This window comes from Myotis lucifugus, unplaced genomic scaffold (assembly GCF_000147115.1).
Source record: "Myotis lucifugus unplaced genomic scaffold, Myoluc2.0 scaffold_231, whole genome shotgun sequence".
NCBI lineage: Eukaryota > Metazoa > Chordata > Mammalia > Chiroptera > Vespertilionidae > Myotis > Myotis lucifugus.
Window position 1 is genome coordinate 210,766 of NW_005871279.1, and position 16,211 is coordinate 226,976.

General features: G+C 40.1%; 1 protein-coding gene across 1 annotated transcript in view; it reads left to right on the forward strand.

Annotated features, from left to right (window-relative positions):
- LOC102423914 (ephrin type-A receptor 6) overlaps positions 1 to 16,211 on the forward strand; it is a gene marked incomplete at its 5' end in the record, with an annotated part of 354,481 nt that overhangs the window by 109,550 nt on the left and 228,720 nt on the right. The window contains one exon of the mRNA XM_023762099.1: positions 15,973 to 16,158. Coding sequence (XP_023617867.1) covers positions 15,973 to 16,158 — 186 coding nt within the window. The remainder of the gene's footprint in view (positions 1 to 15,972; positions 16,159 to 16,211) is intronic.

Consider the following 16,211-nt stretch of genomic DNA (forward strand, 5'->3'; position numbering starts at 1 on the left):
GACTCAGTGGTTACAGTCGGGGTGCTGACAGTACTGATTCATCCCCGGCACTTCAGGGAAGATTCTCTTTCCTTGATTTTTCCAGCTCCTAACGGCTGCCTGCATTCCGTGGCTCACGTTGCCTTCTCCATGTTCAAAGCCAGCAGCATGGCATCTTCAAATCTCTCTCTCCTACCTGTGCTTCCATCATCCCATGGCCTTCTCTGTCCCTCACGCCTTTCTTTCATAAGGACCCTTGTGATTTCATAGGGCCCACCAGGACACTCACATGTCAAGATCATTAACTCAGTACAGCTGGGAAGTCTGTTCACTTACAGGCACACCTCATTTTATTGCTCTTCACTTTATTGCACTTCACAGGTGTTGTGCGTCTTACAAACCGAAGGTAAGACCCTCCACTAGCAAAAAGATGACAACCTGCTTTATTACAGTAGTTAGGAATTGAACCTGCAATAGCACCTATATATGCCTGTGTAAGATAACTTATTTGCATATTTTGTGCACTAGAATGTGAACATCTTTGGAGAATCGATATTCAATTAAAGCTGCTAAATAAATTAAGAAATAGAGAAGGGAAAGTCAGTTTTAAGAGAGGAGATGGACTGAATTGTGCCCCTCCCTACCAAATTCACATGTTACAGCCTTAACCCCCAATGTGACTGTATTTGGAAATAAGGCCTCCAGGTTTTAATTAAGGTTAAATGAAATCATAAGGGTGGGGTCCTAACCTGATAGGATGGGTGGCTTTATGTAGGGGAAGAAGGACCTCTCTCTCTCCCTTCCCACCCCCGCCCCCCCACCACCACCATTGCCTCACCAAGGAAAGGCTATGTGAGGACACAGTGAGAAGGTGCTGTCTGCAAGCCAGGAAGAGGGCGCTAACCAGGAACTGAATCAGCTGGCACCTTCAGAACTGTGAGAGATTAAAATCCTATTGTTTAAGCCACCCAGTCAATGGTATTTTTTCACAGCAGCCCAAGCTGACTAACACAGAAGATGATGATAAGTCTGGATTTCAAGAGAGAAGTTTGAACTACAAGTGTAGATTTGGAACTTAACAGTTTAAAGACAGTGAAGTAGTTGGTGGTAGTGAAAGACATTACCCTGAGATAGTATGTATACTGAAAGGGGATATAGCTGAGCAAAGAACCATACATTTCTAGTAACACTACTGTCCTGCACTGAATGCTCAACGGCCTACTTGGGGAGGAGAGACTGGCAGATGGTTGTAGGGTGTGAGTGGGGTGTGCAGGGGTGTTGGCCAAAGAGCAAGTGGACATTCGAGTAACAGTAACAGGAGTTATCAGAAGCAGGGCTAGGTACTTTTCTTCCTGTAACTGCAAAACCGAGAATTATGTTTTATAGGCAAGGAAACTGAGATGCAAAGACATTGAGTAAGTTTTTCTGGGTCAGAAATATTTTTTTAATTAGATTTTATTTCTAATGTGATTCCCCTGATGGCAGAGAATCAATTTTGACAGAGCATTGGGAGAATTTTGAAATGTAAATATTTTTAGTCTAAAGAGGAGCTCTTTCACTATGCCCTGAGGCAAGAAAGCAGGTGGTCTGAGAGGCCATCTGGTAGGGGCTGAGACACTGAATTTAAAAGTGTCCTAGAGGAACAAGTACCAGTGAATTTGAAAAGTCAAAATACTACCAATAAGAGTATTCAATAAGTAAGTAATATGCTGGACTTTATGAAATAACATGTGGAGGCTATTTTAACTTCCTTGAGGAAAATGTTGTATTGGAAAATGTGTTTTAACAAAAGAGAGTGAATACTTGCCCAAAAAGAAGAAGCTGTTTAATATTTGGAATATGGTATGGGGGGAGGGGGGATGAATGAACAATATGTTTCTTAGCTCACTAACTGAAGAAACCTTTACCCATCTTTTGATAAAGATGTTAAAAACTCATTCTCAGGTCTTAAATAAATCCTGCTTCCTAGCCTAGACTTTGAGAAGCTAGAAATGAAGGGTAAATTACATATTTAACATGTGATCTGTGGTATCAATATATTTTTTAATGACTCAGTGGTTACGTGGTTACATGAAACTTTTCTAAGACTCAAAAAGCTTTGCAAATATATATGTACATTAATCTTTATCTCTTTTTTATTTATTTATTAAGGTATTACCTATGTGTCCTTATCTCCCCATTGCCCCCACCCCCATTCATGCCTTCACCCCCTGGTGTCTGTATCCATTGGTTATGCTTATATGCATGCATACAAGTCCTTTGGTTGGTCTCTTCCCCTTACCCCCACCCTCCCCTACCTTCCCTCTGAGGTTTGAGCATCTGATCAATGCTTCTCTGTCTCTGGATATTTTTTTGTTCATCAGTTTATGTTGTTCATTATAATCCACAAATGTGTGAGATCATGTGATATTTATCTTTCTCTGACTGACATATTTCGCTTAGCATAATGCTCTTCAGCTCCATCCATGCTGTTGCAAATGGTAGGAGATCCTTCCTTTTTACAGCAGCGTAGTATTCCATTGTGTAGAAGTACCACAGTTTTTTAATGCACCCATCTTAGGCTGATTCCAAATCTTAGCTATGGTGAATTGTGCTGCTATGAACATAGGGATGCATATATTCTTTCTGATTGGTGTTTCTAGGTTCTTGGGATATATTCCTAGAAGTGGGATCACTGGGTCAAATGGGAGTTCCATTTTTAGTTGTTTGAGGAAATTCCATACTGTTCTCCACAGTGGCTGCACCAGTCTGCATTCCCACCAGCAGTGCAGGAGGGTTCCTTTTTTCCACATCCTCTCCAGCACTTGTCGTTTGTTGATTTGTTGATGATGGCCATTCTAACAGGTGTGAGATGGTACCGCATTGTTGTTTTGATTTGCATCTCTCCGATGATCAGTGACTTTGGGCATGTTTTCATATGTCTCTTGGCCTTCCTTGCTAGTGTGTCCTCTTTCAAAAAGTATCTATTTAGGTCCATTGCCCATTTTTTGATTGGGTTGTTTATCTTCCTTTTGTTAAGTTGTATGAGTTCCCTATAAATGTTGGAGATTAAACCCTTATTGGTGATAACATTGGGAAATATGTTCTCCCATGCAGTGGGAATTCTTGTTGTTTTGTTGATGGTTTCTTTTACTGTGAAGAAGATTTTATTTTTATGTAGTCCCCTTTGTTTACTTTCTCTTTAGTTTTCATTGTCCTAGGAGCTGTATCGGTGAAGATAATTACTTTGGCATATGTCAGAGATTTTGTTGCCTTTGGATTCTTCTAGTATTTTTATGGTTTCCCATCTTATGTGTAAGTCCTTTATCCATTTTGAATTTATTTTTGTGTATGGTGTAAGTTGGTGGTCTAGTTTCATTTTCTTGCATATATCTGTCCAATTTTCCCAACACCATTTATTGAAGAGACTGTCTTGACTCCATTGTATGCTCTTGCCTCCTTTGTCAAATATCAATTGAGCGTAGTAGTTTGGACCGATTTCTGGGGTCTCTATTCTATTCCATTGATCTATATGTCTGTTCTTGTGCCAGTACCAGGCAGTTTTGAGAACAGTGGCTTTGTAATACAGCTTGATATCTGGTATTGAGATCCCTCCTACTTCGTTCTTCTTTCTCAGGATTGCTGCAGTTATTTGGGTTTTTTTTAATCCAGATGAATTTTTGGAGAGTTCATTCTAGGTCTGTGAAATATGCCGTTGGTATTTTAATAGGGAGGGAATTGAATCTATAGATTGCTTTGGGTAGTATGGACATTTTAATGATGTTGATTCTACCAATCCATGAACACGGTATGTTCTTCCATCTGTTTATGTCCTCCTCTATCTCTTTTTTCAGTGTCCTGTAATTTTCTGAGTACAGGTCTTTTACCTCCTTAGTTAAGTTTATTCCTAGGTATCTTAATTTTTTTTGGTGCAATGGTAAATGGGATTTTTTTTAATCTCTCTTTCTGTAAGTTCACTATTGGTGTATAAAAATGTTATAGATGTCTTGGCATTAATTTTGTATCCTCCTACATTGTCAAATTCATTTATTAAATCTAATAATTTTTTGATGGAGTCTTTAGGGTTTTCTATATATAGTATCATGTCATCTGCGAATAAGGACAATTTTACTTCTTCTTTTCTAATTTGGATACCTTTCATTTCTTCTTCTTGTCTGATCGCTGTGGCTAACACTTCCAGTACTATGTCGAACAGGAGTGATGAGAGTGGGCATCCCTGTCTTCTTCCTGTTCATAGGGGAAATAGTTTTAGTTTTTGCCCATTGAGTATGATGTTGGGTGTAAGTTTGTCATATAAGGCTTTTATTATGTTGAGGTATGATCCCTCTATTCCCACTTTGCTAAGTGTTTTTATCAGGAAAGAGTGTTGGGTTTTGTCAAATGCCTTTTCTGCATCAATTGATATGATTTTGTGACTTTTGTCTCTTGATTTGCTTATGTGATGTATCATGTTTATTGATTTGGGGATATTGTACCAGCCTTGCATCCCTGGAATAAATCCCACTTGGTCATGATGTATGATCTTTCTAATGTAATGCTGGATTGAATTTGCTAGAATGTTGTTGAGGATTTTAGCATCTATGTTCATCAGGGATATTGGCCTATACTTCTCTTTCTTTGTAGTGTCTTTATCTGTTTTTGGGATTAGGGTAATGCTGTCTTCATAGAAAGAGCTTGGAAGTGTGCCTTCCTCTTGAATTATTTGGAATAGTCTGAGAAGGACTGGTTTTAGTTCTTCTTTGAATGTTTGATAAAACTCCCCTGTAATGCCATTGGTCCAGGGCTTTTGTTTGATGGAAGCTTTTTGATTACTGTTTCAATTTCATCAGTAGTTATCAGCCTATTCAGGTATTTTTATTCTTCCTGATTGAGTTTTTGAAGATTGTATTTTTCTAGGAATATGTCCATTTCGTTGAGGTTGTCCAGTTTGTTGGAGTAGAGTTGTTTGTAGTATTTTTTTACAATGCTTTGTATATCTGTGAAGTCAGTTGTTACTTCACATTTTTCATTTCTGATTTTATTTGGGTACTCTCTCTTTGTGTCTTGGTGAGCCTGGCTAGAGGTTCATCAATCTTGTTTATCCTTTCCAAGAGCCAGTTCTTGGTTTCATTGATCTTTTGTATTGTTTTTGTTGTTGTTGTTTTTGTTTGTTGTTGTTTTTTTGTTCTCTATGTCATTTATTTCTGCTCTGATCTTTGTTATTTCCTTTCTTCTGGTTACTGTGGGCTTTTCTTGTTGCTCTCTTTCTAATGCTTTAAGTTGCAAGGTTAGACAATTTATTACCATTTTTTCTTGTTTTTTTGAGGTAGGCCTGTAGAGCTATGAACTTCCCTCTCAGGACTGCTTTCATTGTGTTCCATAGATTTGGATTGTTGTGTTTTCATTGTCATTTGTTTCTAGGATGCTTTTTATTTCTTCTTTGATCTCTTTGGTGAACTGATCATTGTTTAATAGCATGCTATTTAGCCTCCAGGTGTTTGATTTTTTTATTGTAGTTAATTTCTAATTTTATGCTATTGTGATCTGAGAAGATGCTTGTTATGATTTCTATATTCTTGAATTTGAATAGACTTTGCCTGGGTCCTAATATGTGGTCTATTTTTGGAAATGTCCCATGTGCACTTGAGAAGAATGTATATTCTTTAGCTTTGGGATGAAATGTTCTGAAGATGTTAATTAAGTCCATCTGATCTAGTGAATCATTTAGGATTGCTGTTGCTTTGCTGATTTTTTGTCTAGAGTATTTGTCCAGTGGTGTTAATGGGGTATTAAAGTCTCCTACTATGACTGTATTGCTGTTGATCTCTCCCTTGATATCTTCCAGAAGTTGTTTTATGTATTTGGGGGCTCCTGTATTGGGTGCATATATGTTTACCAGAGTTATATCCTCTTGTTGAATTGCTCCCTTTAGTATTATGAAGTGGCCTTCCTTACCTCTTGTTATTTCCTTTACTTTGAGGTCTATTTTGTCAGATATAAGTATTGCAATGCCAGCTTCTTTCTCATGTCCATGTGTCTGAAAAAAATTTTTCTATCCCTTCACTATCAGTCTGTGTGAGTCCTTTGTTCTGAAGAGGGTCTCTTGCAGACAGCAAATATATGGGTCATGTTTTCTTATCCATTCAGCTACCCTATGTCTTTTGATAGGAGCATTTAATCCATTCATGTTTAAGGTTATTATTAATAAGTACTTGTTTGTCGCCATTTTTATTCTTTATTATTTGTGTTCCTTCTTGCCTTTCTGTTTCTTCTTTTTACAGCTGTCCCATTAGCATTTCTTGCATTGCTGGCTTGGTGGTAATAAACTCTCTTAGCCCTTTTTTGTCTGTGAAGCTCCTGATTCCACTTTCAATTTTGAATGATAGCCTTGCTGTGTATAGTATTCTTGGATTCAGTCCCTTGCTTTGCATCACTTTGTATATTTCATCCCATTCTCTTATGGCTTGGTGTGTTTGTGTTGAGAAATCAGTTGATATTCTAATGGGAATTCCCTTTAGGTAACTTTCTGTCTCTCTCTAGCAGCCTTTAAGATTCTAACTTTGTTGTTGATGTTTGCCAATTTAATTATGATATGTCTTGTTGTTGGTCTTTTTGGATTCATCTTGTTTGGGACTCTGTGTGCTTCTTGGACTTGCATGGTTTTTTTTCTTGCCAACATCAAGGAAGTTTTCTGTCATTATTTCTTCAAACAGGTTTTCTATTCATTGCTTCTCTTCCTCTCCCTCTGGTACCCCTATTATGCAGATGTTGTTTCGTTTTGTGTTGTCTCAAAGCTCCCTTAGGCTCTCCTCCTGCTTTTTAAGTTTTCTTTCCAGTTGCTGCTGTGATTGTGTGTTTTTTCCTACCTTGTCTTCTAATTTGCTGATGCGGTCCTCAGCCTCTTCTGGTCTACTGCTTAAACCTTCCATTGTGCTCTTTATTGCAGCTATGTCGTTCTTCATTTACTCTTGGTTCCTTTTCATGTTGTTGACATTCTCATTCAGCTCATTATAATTCTCATAGAGTTGTGTGTATTTGTCATCCAGCCTTTTGAGCATCCTTATAACCATTACTCTGAATTCTTTCTCTGACATGTTACTTTCCTCCATTTCATTCAATTCCCTTTCTGGTGATTTCTCTTTTTCTTTCTTTTGGGGATTTTTTTTTGTCTCCCCTTTTTTGCTGTAACGTTTTAATTGTTTCTGTGTCCTAGATCCAATTGCATTGCTACGCAGGTTCTTTTGGGGGGTGGTACTACTGGTGCAATCTCTCAGGTCGCCTGGGTTTGGTTATCTAATGGAGCTCCCTACTTGAGCTATTTGGGTTCTCTTGATGTAGTTGGATCTTGAATGTTAGTTTCTTATTCATGGATGAAGTCTTGTCTCAGATTGGCAATGTGACTCACCCCTGGCTTCATTGTGCAAGCTGTTTTGGATGTGATCGTGGTTCCGGCTCTGGTGGAAAAGGTTGTCTGAGGTCTTACTTGTATGTGCTCACTGTAAGTTCCCAGAGTCCACGGCCTGGGAGGAAGGAGTCTCAGGGCCTGAGTTTCAGGTACGGTGACTTTGGCTGGTGTAGTGTGACTCTTGCTGGATTAGCGTCACTCTGAAACTCACTATGAGGGTCCCAGAGCCCATGACAGTGGGGAGCGGGTGTCTCATAGTCTGTGGTTGAGGCAGCAAGACTCTGGCCAAAGTGATTTCCCTCTCTGAATCACAAGGGGGTTCAGGATCTAGCAGCTGGGGATGTGGGAATCTTGGAGACTGTGGCTGAAACAATGTGGCCTTGTCCAGGGAGACAATTCCTCAGTAACTCACCAAGCTGTCCAGAGGTAGGTAGCCAGGAAGGGGATGTCCCAGTTTCTGCTGAGGGAGCTGTGCACCCTTGGTTGGAGAGGCACAAGCCCAGTGGCAGCTCACAGAGGGGCCCAGGAGCTGTAGGCTGGGGCAGTGAGCTCATGGGGCCCACACACTGGGGCGGTGCTACTGCAGGGACTGGATGCTAGCAGCCAGGGTTGTGCCTTGTGGCAGCTCAGAGTAGCACCCAGGGGCCACTGCTGGGGCAGCGGGCTCAGGGGGCTTGCATGCTGGATCGGTGCAACTATAGTGATTGGAGGTCAACAGCAGAGGAGGGGGAAGTCCAAGCTTCTGCTGCCAGGGCCTTTGCGTCCTTGGTTGGATACAAGTGCACCTATTGGCAGCTCACAGAGGCACCCAGGGTTCACCTACTGGGGTAGTGGCCTCAGCAGGCCTGCATGCTGAAACCACGTGACCGTGGTGTCTATGGGTAGGCAGCTTGGAAGGAGAAGTCCGAATTTCTACTGCCAGAGCTCTGCACCCTTGTTTGGCTACAAGCACACCGAGTGGGGGCTCACAGAGGCACCCAAGAGCTGCCTTTCAGGTGGTGGGCTCAGGAGGCCTATACATTGGAAAAGCATGACTGTGGTGTCCGGAGGTCAGCAGCTGTGGAGTGCAAAGACTCAGTTTTTGCTGCCAGAGCCTTGTGTCCTTGGTTGGATTCGCACGCGCCCAGTGGCGGCTCACAGAGGCACGAAGGGCTCTTTGCCAGAGTGGCACACTCACACACTGAGAGGGGCCCTTATGCTGAAGCCGTGCAACCACAGTGTCTGTGAGCAGGCAGCCAGAAGGGGGAATTCAGATTTTCTACTGCCAGGGCCGTGTACCTTGTTTGGATAAGAGCACGCCCAGCAGGGGCTCACAGCAGCACCCAAGAGCAGCCTGTGGGGTGGTAGCTCACAAAGCCTGCACCCTGGGAAGGCGCAACTGAGGTGTCCGGAAGTCATCAGCTAGGGAGGGGTAAGTCGCACATACTGCTGCGGGAACTGTGCACCCTTGGAGGTGGATGTCCTAGGGTCTGCAGGTCTGTGGGTGGTACAGCAGGATTTGGCTAGAGTGGCTGCAGGGTCGCGGGCAGTGTCCAAGGCCAATCTGGATAGTGGTGCTGATGAGTTCCTAGAAGAAGCCACTCTCCCCTTCAAGATGGCGTGGGCTCATTAATTTTTATCTCTTAAGAAATAGATGGGTGGTAGGTACAGTATTTAACTCACCCACAATGATACTAAACCAGGGACACGTACTGTGACTTCCTCTAATGCTACAAAACAAAATAGTAATGAAGCTAGAAATAGAAGCCCTAACCTCTAAGAACCTCTCCTCTTTTAGCTCTTAGTCTAATCCTCCTACTGACAAGCCTTGTTGAACATGAGAAATCCTGCATCATGTTAAAGCTTTCTGTGAAGTTGAATCAGAAGCATTCAAATATCATTTCAAAAGATATGAGATTGTAAGTTCTCTAAAAAACATTGTTCTCTTTCATTTGTAGAAGGTATGCTATGCATCAGGAAGAAATCAGACAGAATTAGTCATAAGGATTCTGGTATTTCATCCTTGAATGACAGAGAGTGAGTAAAATTGGGTGGGTGACCCTTCTGATAACATTAATAATGATAGAATTTGCCTTAAGACCTCAAGAGACAAATAGATCCCGCTAGTACTGAATTAAAAATCTGTTATACGTTTTTCTACTATATCTTGTTTTTTAACTTTTTATTTTCATGATACTTAAAAATATTTTCCTTATTGCCTTTACACTCAGGAAGGAAAATAGATTGTGCATAGTTAAGTTTTTTTAAAAGAAATGAATACAGAAGATATTGAAGCATCTTTTAACTGTACACAATGAAAGGAAAGCAAATGAGACTCTGCTCATAAATAAAAAAAGACTATGCTCATAAAGAAAGAAAATTTTAAAAAAGTTAGCATATTGGAAAATTCTCCAACCTATACCTGTACTCATAGGTTTCCCAATTTTGGGTCTAGAGTTGATGGTTTTTCCCCACATTTATTTATTTCATTCATGCAACAAATATTAAAGAGTTGTTTTATGTATTAGGCACAATATAAAATAGAGATAGTCAAGGCCATGCCTTCATGACTTCAGTGATTTTCAATTTTTTCTCATCCCATGGCACACATAAATTAATTACTAAAAATCTGTGAGGCCCCTGTGCTGAGCCTCGAGCCTCAGAGGAAGAGCTGTGCTCCACAAACAAAGGTCATGAACTCTGTTTGGATAAAACACTTTCTCATCGTGCATTCACCGCATGGTTATTAGCTCAGGGACTTAGTGTCTCAGAAAAAAATATGCCTGTTTTGTACTTGGTTACTTCTAATAAAATAAGAATAAACTTTGTTTCTCATACTCGCTACAGTTTTTTTATTATTTATTTATTTATTTATTAATAATTGTATCTGAAAGTAGATATAACTATAAACCTACTTTTGCCCCACCCTGTATGTTATGCTCATACTCTCAAGCCAAAGATCCCAGGAACACACTATAGTTTAAGAAGCTGGGTTCAGCCAGGAAAGCATACAGAATGGGGAATGACCGTGTGTGTCAGATGAAGCCTAGTGTAGGATTTGGGCTTTGGTTGGGTGATTTGGGAGAGGGTCTAGGAAGTAGGAGTTTGCTCTAGATTAAATGCTATTAGAAAGCAGAGGCAATTCTGTAATCATGTATCTATTTTCATTGCCTCTGTTTTCATTTCCCCTCATTTCCTAGCCCCTTACCTGTTGGTAAAGGAAGGATTCTCATCGTAGGGTTATCAGATGGATGAGAGCACAGCACCCTACATCAGACAGATGAGATTGACATATTTATTAATTACATACACTCGCAGCCCAGGGAGAGGACACCACACAGGGCCACACACGGGTTGCACTTGGGAACAACCAGGAGCTATGGAAGGCAAGCTTTATAGTATCAAGAGGATGAGGTACCCTTGTTCCCTTAGGAGGATGTGATTGGCCTGTTTGAATCATTCCACAGGCAGGCAGGAAAGTAAAACCTACTACTACTGGGGGAAAAGGAGGAACTGTACCCGATCACTTTGATAAGGGGGGTTGTCTGGCTAGAGGATCTTATCTGGGGAGCAGAGTGGGGAGGAGGAGAATCTGTGGTAAGGCCATTTGAGACCCTGCTAGTGTCCCCCAGATATGAAAGCAGCATGTAATACTGGGCCTTGATTTTAGGACTTTAACCACAGTATCTGGTATCTTAATTAATCCTATCTAGAGGAAGGGACATTAAAACAAGGAGGAGGTTGTACTTGGCAAAGAATTCGCAGTTACTCATTTTAGCCAAGAGAGGAGGAACTGTTTAGTACTTTGGCACTGTGACCTTGCCTTTGTGCTCAGGCAGAATTACGCAGTGGCCTTGCTCCGTCTCATTTCATCAGGGTCTCAGCGTAACCTTGCGAAGGTGGGTGTGATGTCTGCGAGGCCAGCAAGGCCAGCTCCTGACTGTAGAGCATCTATTTTTTTCTTTCTCATTTGGAGGGACCTGCTGGTACTGAGAGATTAAATCATGGGTTGATCAGAGAAGGTTTTCTGCAAGAGGGACCTCAAACCGTCGCCTTTACTGATAATGAGAAGCCATCCACATAGAGAAGGGCAAAGGAGGGTGGAGGCAAGAGAGGGAGGAGGAAACTTGTGGGCAGCATTCCCCCAGGAGGGAAGCAGCAAGTGTGAAGAAAAGGAAACACCCATTACACCTGGGAGGCATGTTTTTAAAAACCATCAAGAGCGAGGCTCTTTGCTTCAGTGACTCTCAAGGGGTTGGAGGTGGTGCAAAACCAGAACCTTAGAACATGGGGAGTACAATTGTGGAAAGCCTCCGGGGGATCGTGGTGTGGTAGTTCTCCACAGGGGCCGTCCCTCACTGCCCCCATCCTCCCACACTTTATGTGGAAAACCCAATACTAGTTGATATTTTACTATGACTCTACATGTTATACAACAAAATTGCTTGTCCAAAAAGGTTTGCCACCATCCAGGGAGATACCGCGGTTGTTAGTCAGTGAGTGGGCTGTCAGTGGCAGAAGATCAATGATCCTAGATATAATGTTCTTTACTCGCTTGAAACTAGATAGACTGCAGTGATTTTTCCCCCAGACCATCTAATAGACAACATATTTGAGCTAGGTCTCCATTTTTATTTTATAGTGAAAAATGTCTAATATATGGTTTTATCACTCCGCGCCCTGTGCATATCAATCGACGTGCTCGAATGTTATACAATAGTTGGTTTAAAGACACCATTGTTACCAATTGGAAATTTAACAAACCAAAACAAGAAAATATTAACAATGATAAACACCTCAGACAGCAGAGAATAGTGGTGATAGGCAAGGACTCTGGAGCCAGACTGTCTGGGTTCAAATTATACCTCTACCACTGTGGACAAGTTATTTAGTTCATGTGCCTCAGTTTCCTCATCTGTAAAGTGGGGATAATAATGGTACCCACTTCAGAGGTATGTTGTTGAGATTAAAATATATATTTAGTTTTTAGATCTTTCTTGTGATAAGCACTGTATAAGTGCTTTACTTTTAATAATGATGGTGACAAGGTCTTGGAAAATAAAATAAAAAGTAGTTAACACCACATTCCCTATAGTAAATGAGTTAATGATGAACTAACCAGTACACATAAATGTTAGCAGGTCATATTGAAGAATTATTTCTTATAATTCTTCTCTTAGTGCAGGACAATCATATAATAGATCAGTCTTTGGCGCCGTCTGGAAGTATACATTTAATCTAAAATATTTTTTCCTCTCTGCCTGCTACTTCCAGGCCTACCGTGGATAGAGGTTTTAATACATTCTGTGACTGAATTTTTTGGACTTTGCCTTAAGAATGCACCAGAAGTCTCAGATTGTTAATTGAGGCAACCAGATTTAGTGTCACTGAAATAAGTGTGATAACAGCTTGATCATGAAAAGCTTTACATAAAGAAAACACCTGCCTGGTGTTAATAAGATACATGAATTTCAGACAACAGAAAACCAAAGAAAATTACCACTCTGTCTATCTTGATAAAATATCAACAGAGGGTTCTCTATTTATTTCACTATACCTAGCATTTTATTTGAATTACTATGAAATGTTAACAGAAAATCAATTGGATTGTGAGGTCCTAACGGGTGAAGAGTTTTTAAATACTGCTGAATCTTTTTATGTACTAACAGATTTATTAAGGCAATATGAAAGAAAAAGAGAAGAAAAATGTTTGTTTTGTTCTAGATATGTATTACAACAAACTAGAGTGATCTAAGAAGAAATGTCAAGGATCTTAGTAGACCGGGATGCATTGGGCATTAACTTTAACATATGCACATTTTTTTTCTCTCAAGGTTCAAAGCCTTAATAGAAAAATGTTGAAAATTTTTATCAATTGCCATTCTTTATATCCAAGAGAAAAATCTTTTAAAAATTGAAAACATTATTACAAATAAAGATGAAAGATTGGTCAGGTGGCTCAGTAGGTTGAGTGTAGTCCTGTACACTAAAAAGGTTGCAGGTTCGATGGTTGGGCCATGTACAGGAGGCACCTGATTGATTTTTCTCTCATACATTGATGTTTCTTTCTCTCTCTCTCTCTCTCTCTCTCTCTCTCTCTCTCTCTCCCTCTCTCTCTCTCTCCCTTTCTCTCCCCCTCCCCTTCTCTCCCTGAGAAAATCAATAAAAAATATCCTCAGGTGAGGATTTTTAAAAAATCAAATGCTATGCTTCTTTTCCTGTAAACATACCAATTGAAAGTACCAGAAGTAAAAAAAGATTATTCTGGTTTTGATGTTAAATGATACAAGATTTGTAAAATCATATACACTGAAGTTAAAGACCGCATTCTATCTAGCCAGTGTTTTTTGTTTGCTTGTTTGTTTAATATATAGAAAATAAACTCTCTTATTAGACTGCTTTCTATTTTTAATGGATGTGTTTATACATAATTTAGTAAGCAAAGTTTTGATCTGTTTCCTTCCTAGTTTTTTGTTTTGTTTTGTTTTGTTTTTCTTTCACTTAAAAATTATAAGCATCACCATGGCTGGGAGGCCTGAAGCATTGGTTACACCAAAAAGGTTGCCAGTTCAATAATCCAGTCAGGGCATATACCTAGGTTATGGGATCGATCCCCAGTCAAGGCATGTTAGGGAGGCAGCCAATAGATGTTTCTCTCTCTCTCCCTTCTCTTCTCTAAAATCAAAAAACATATTCTCAAATTATATATATATATATATATATATATATATATATATATATAGATAGATAGATAGTTAATTTTCATGTAGAGTCAAAATTTAGTTGACTGCAATGAAGTGGTATAAAGAAAATTTGGATAATCAAAATCTATAGTACTACAAAAGTTTAATTTGTTAGAGGGTCAAACTTCAACTTACACTGCATAAAACTATTGGCCAGACCTGCCAGGTAATAAACCAACTGAAGATAGGCATTCCTTTCACCCTTCCAAAGATTTGTATAACTTAAAGCACATGAATAGAACTTCATAGTTGTGAAGCACTTTTACATATATTATCACTTTTTATCTTTCCCACATCCTTAAGGGAAGGGACATTATAGACATAGAGAAGGTTTTATTATCTTCACTATATATCAACTAGAGGCCTGATGCACGACATTTGTGCACTTGGGGCGGGGCGGGGGGGAGGGTCCCCTCAGCCCCAGCCCTGCGCCCTCTCGCAGTCCCGGGATCCCTCTGGGTATGTCCGCCTGCTGGCTTAGGCCTAATCCCTCTCAGACATCCCTCTCGCAGTCCAGGGCTCTTGCAGTCCAGGAGCCCTTGCTCCTTACCGCCCCGCCTGCAGCAGAGGCGGGAGAGGCTCCTGCCACCACCGCTGCGCTCACCAGTCAGAAGCTGGGCTTGCTGCTCCATGGGAGCTCACTGACCACCAGGGGGCAGCTCCTGCATTGAGCGTCTGCCCCTGGTAGTCAGTGTGTATCATAGCGACCGGTCGTTCTGCCTTTCGATCGATTTGCATATTATGTTTTTATTATATAGGATGAACTGAGGATCAAGCATCATCTCTTAAGTAAATGCAGGTAATTGGCTCTAAATATATTAAGTCTTGGATTTCAAGCTTTATTTAATTTATTGTGTTGCAATGTGAAAGCCTCTGACCTTTCCCACAGTAACTCCTCTAGTCAGCCTTGTATCCTTACTGCCAATGTCCACATCGTTCTTTTTCCTATTTCTGATCTCCGAATCTTTGTCTTCACTTCTTCACTCCCTTCATAAATCCCTGTCTGCAATGTTGCTGCTTTTCTTGAATGTCCAAATGGTAACTACATCATTCAAGGTCCAGCAAAACTTCCACCTCTTCTGGGAAGTCTTCAAGCTCTCGCCATTCTTATTTAATACAGCACTTTCAGGGATTGGTTCTTATGTTCTGAAGTTGTTTCATTTACGTTTATAAGATTCTCCTACTAGATTATAAACTTTTGAGAACAGAGACCAAGTTATATACTTTGAAATTCAGAGCACCCTAGCACTTGATATATATGTAGTGAATTCGTGATAAGTATTTGGCTGTTATTTAATCTGTCCAATAGAGTCATTGTCTGCCGAACTTACTGTATCTGTATTCCAAACATCTGACTTATAAGTTGCCCTGTGTAATGACTTATTATAGTTGAGTTTAGTATGGTCTTTTCAATATGTTCATATACAAATTGACCCTAGCATTGATTTCTAATGGCAGTGAAGCCAAGGCATATGGCCTGTGGGATCAATTCAACTATGTATGCCTGATGAATTCCCCGAATAGAGCAGATATTTGACCCATATATCAGTATTGAGAACAGGAACAGGAAACATTATGCAGTGTTTGCTTTTGCATAGAATTACATTAGCATCGCCTATTGGGTTATTCATAATTTCTCAGCAGATCAGGGATCTTTAATGGTAGTTCCTGTGGAACAACATATGAAAATGCATTCTGCTATTCATTATAAATGATGCTGACCAAGTATATTGTCATTACAAATTTAATTTTTAAGAAAGAACTCTCCATGTGAAAATGACACACTTGAGAGCCGTCGCATTAAAAAAAAGTTGCGTAACAACTCAATCTCTTCTGGAACATAACTATTCTGTTTAAACAAATAACTACTTTTGTTCATATTTTAAGGAGAATTTGGAGAAGTCTGTAGTGGGCGTTTGAAGACACCAGGGAAAAGGGAGATCCCAGTTGCCATCAAAACTTTGAAAGGTGGCCACATGGATCGGCAAAGAAGAGATTTTCTAAGAGAAGCTAGTATCATGGGTCAGTTTGACCACCCAAATATCATCCGACTAGAAGGTGTTGTCACAAAAAGTAAGTACTGATTTCTTTTATTACTTCTTTTATGTATTTATCTCATTTCTTTT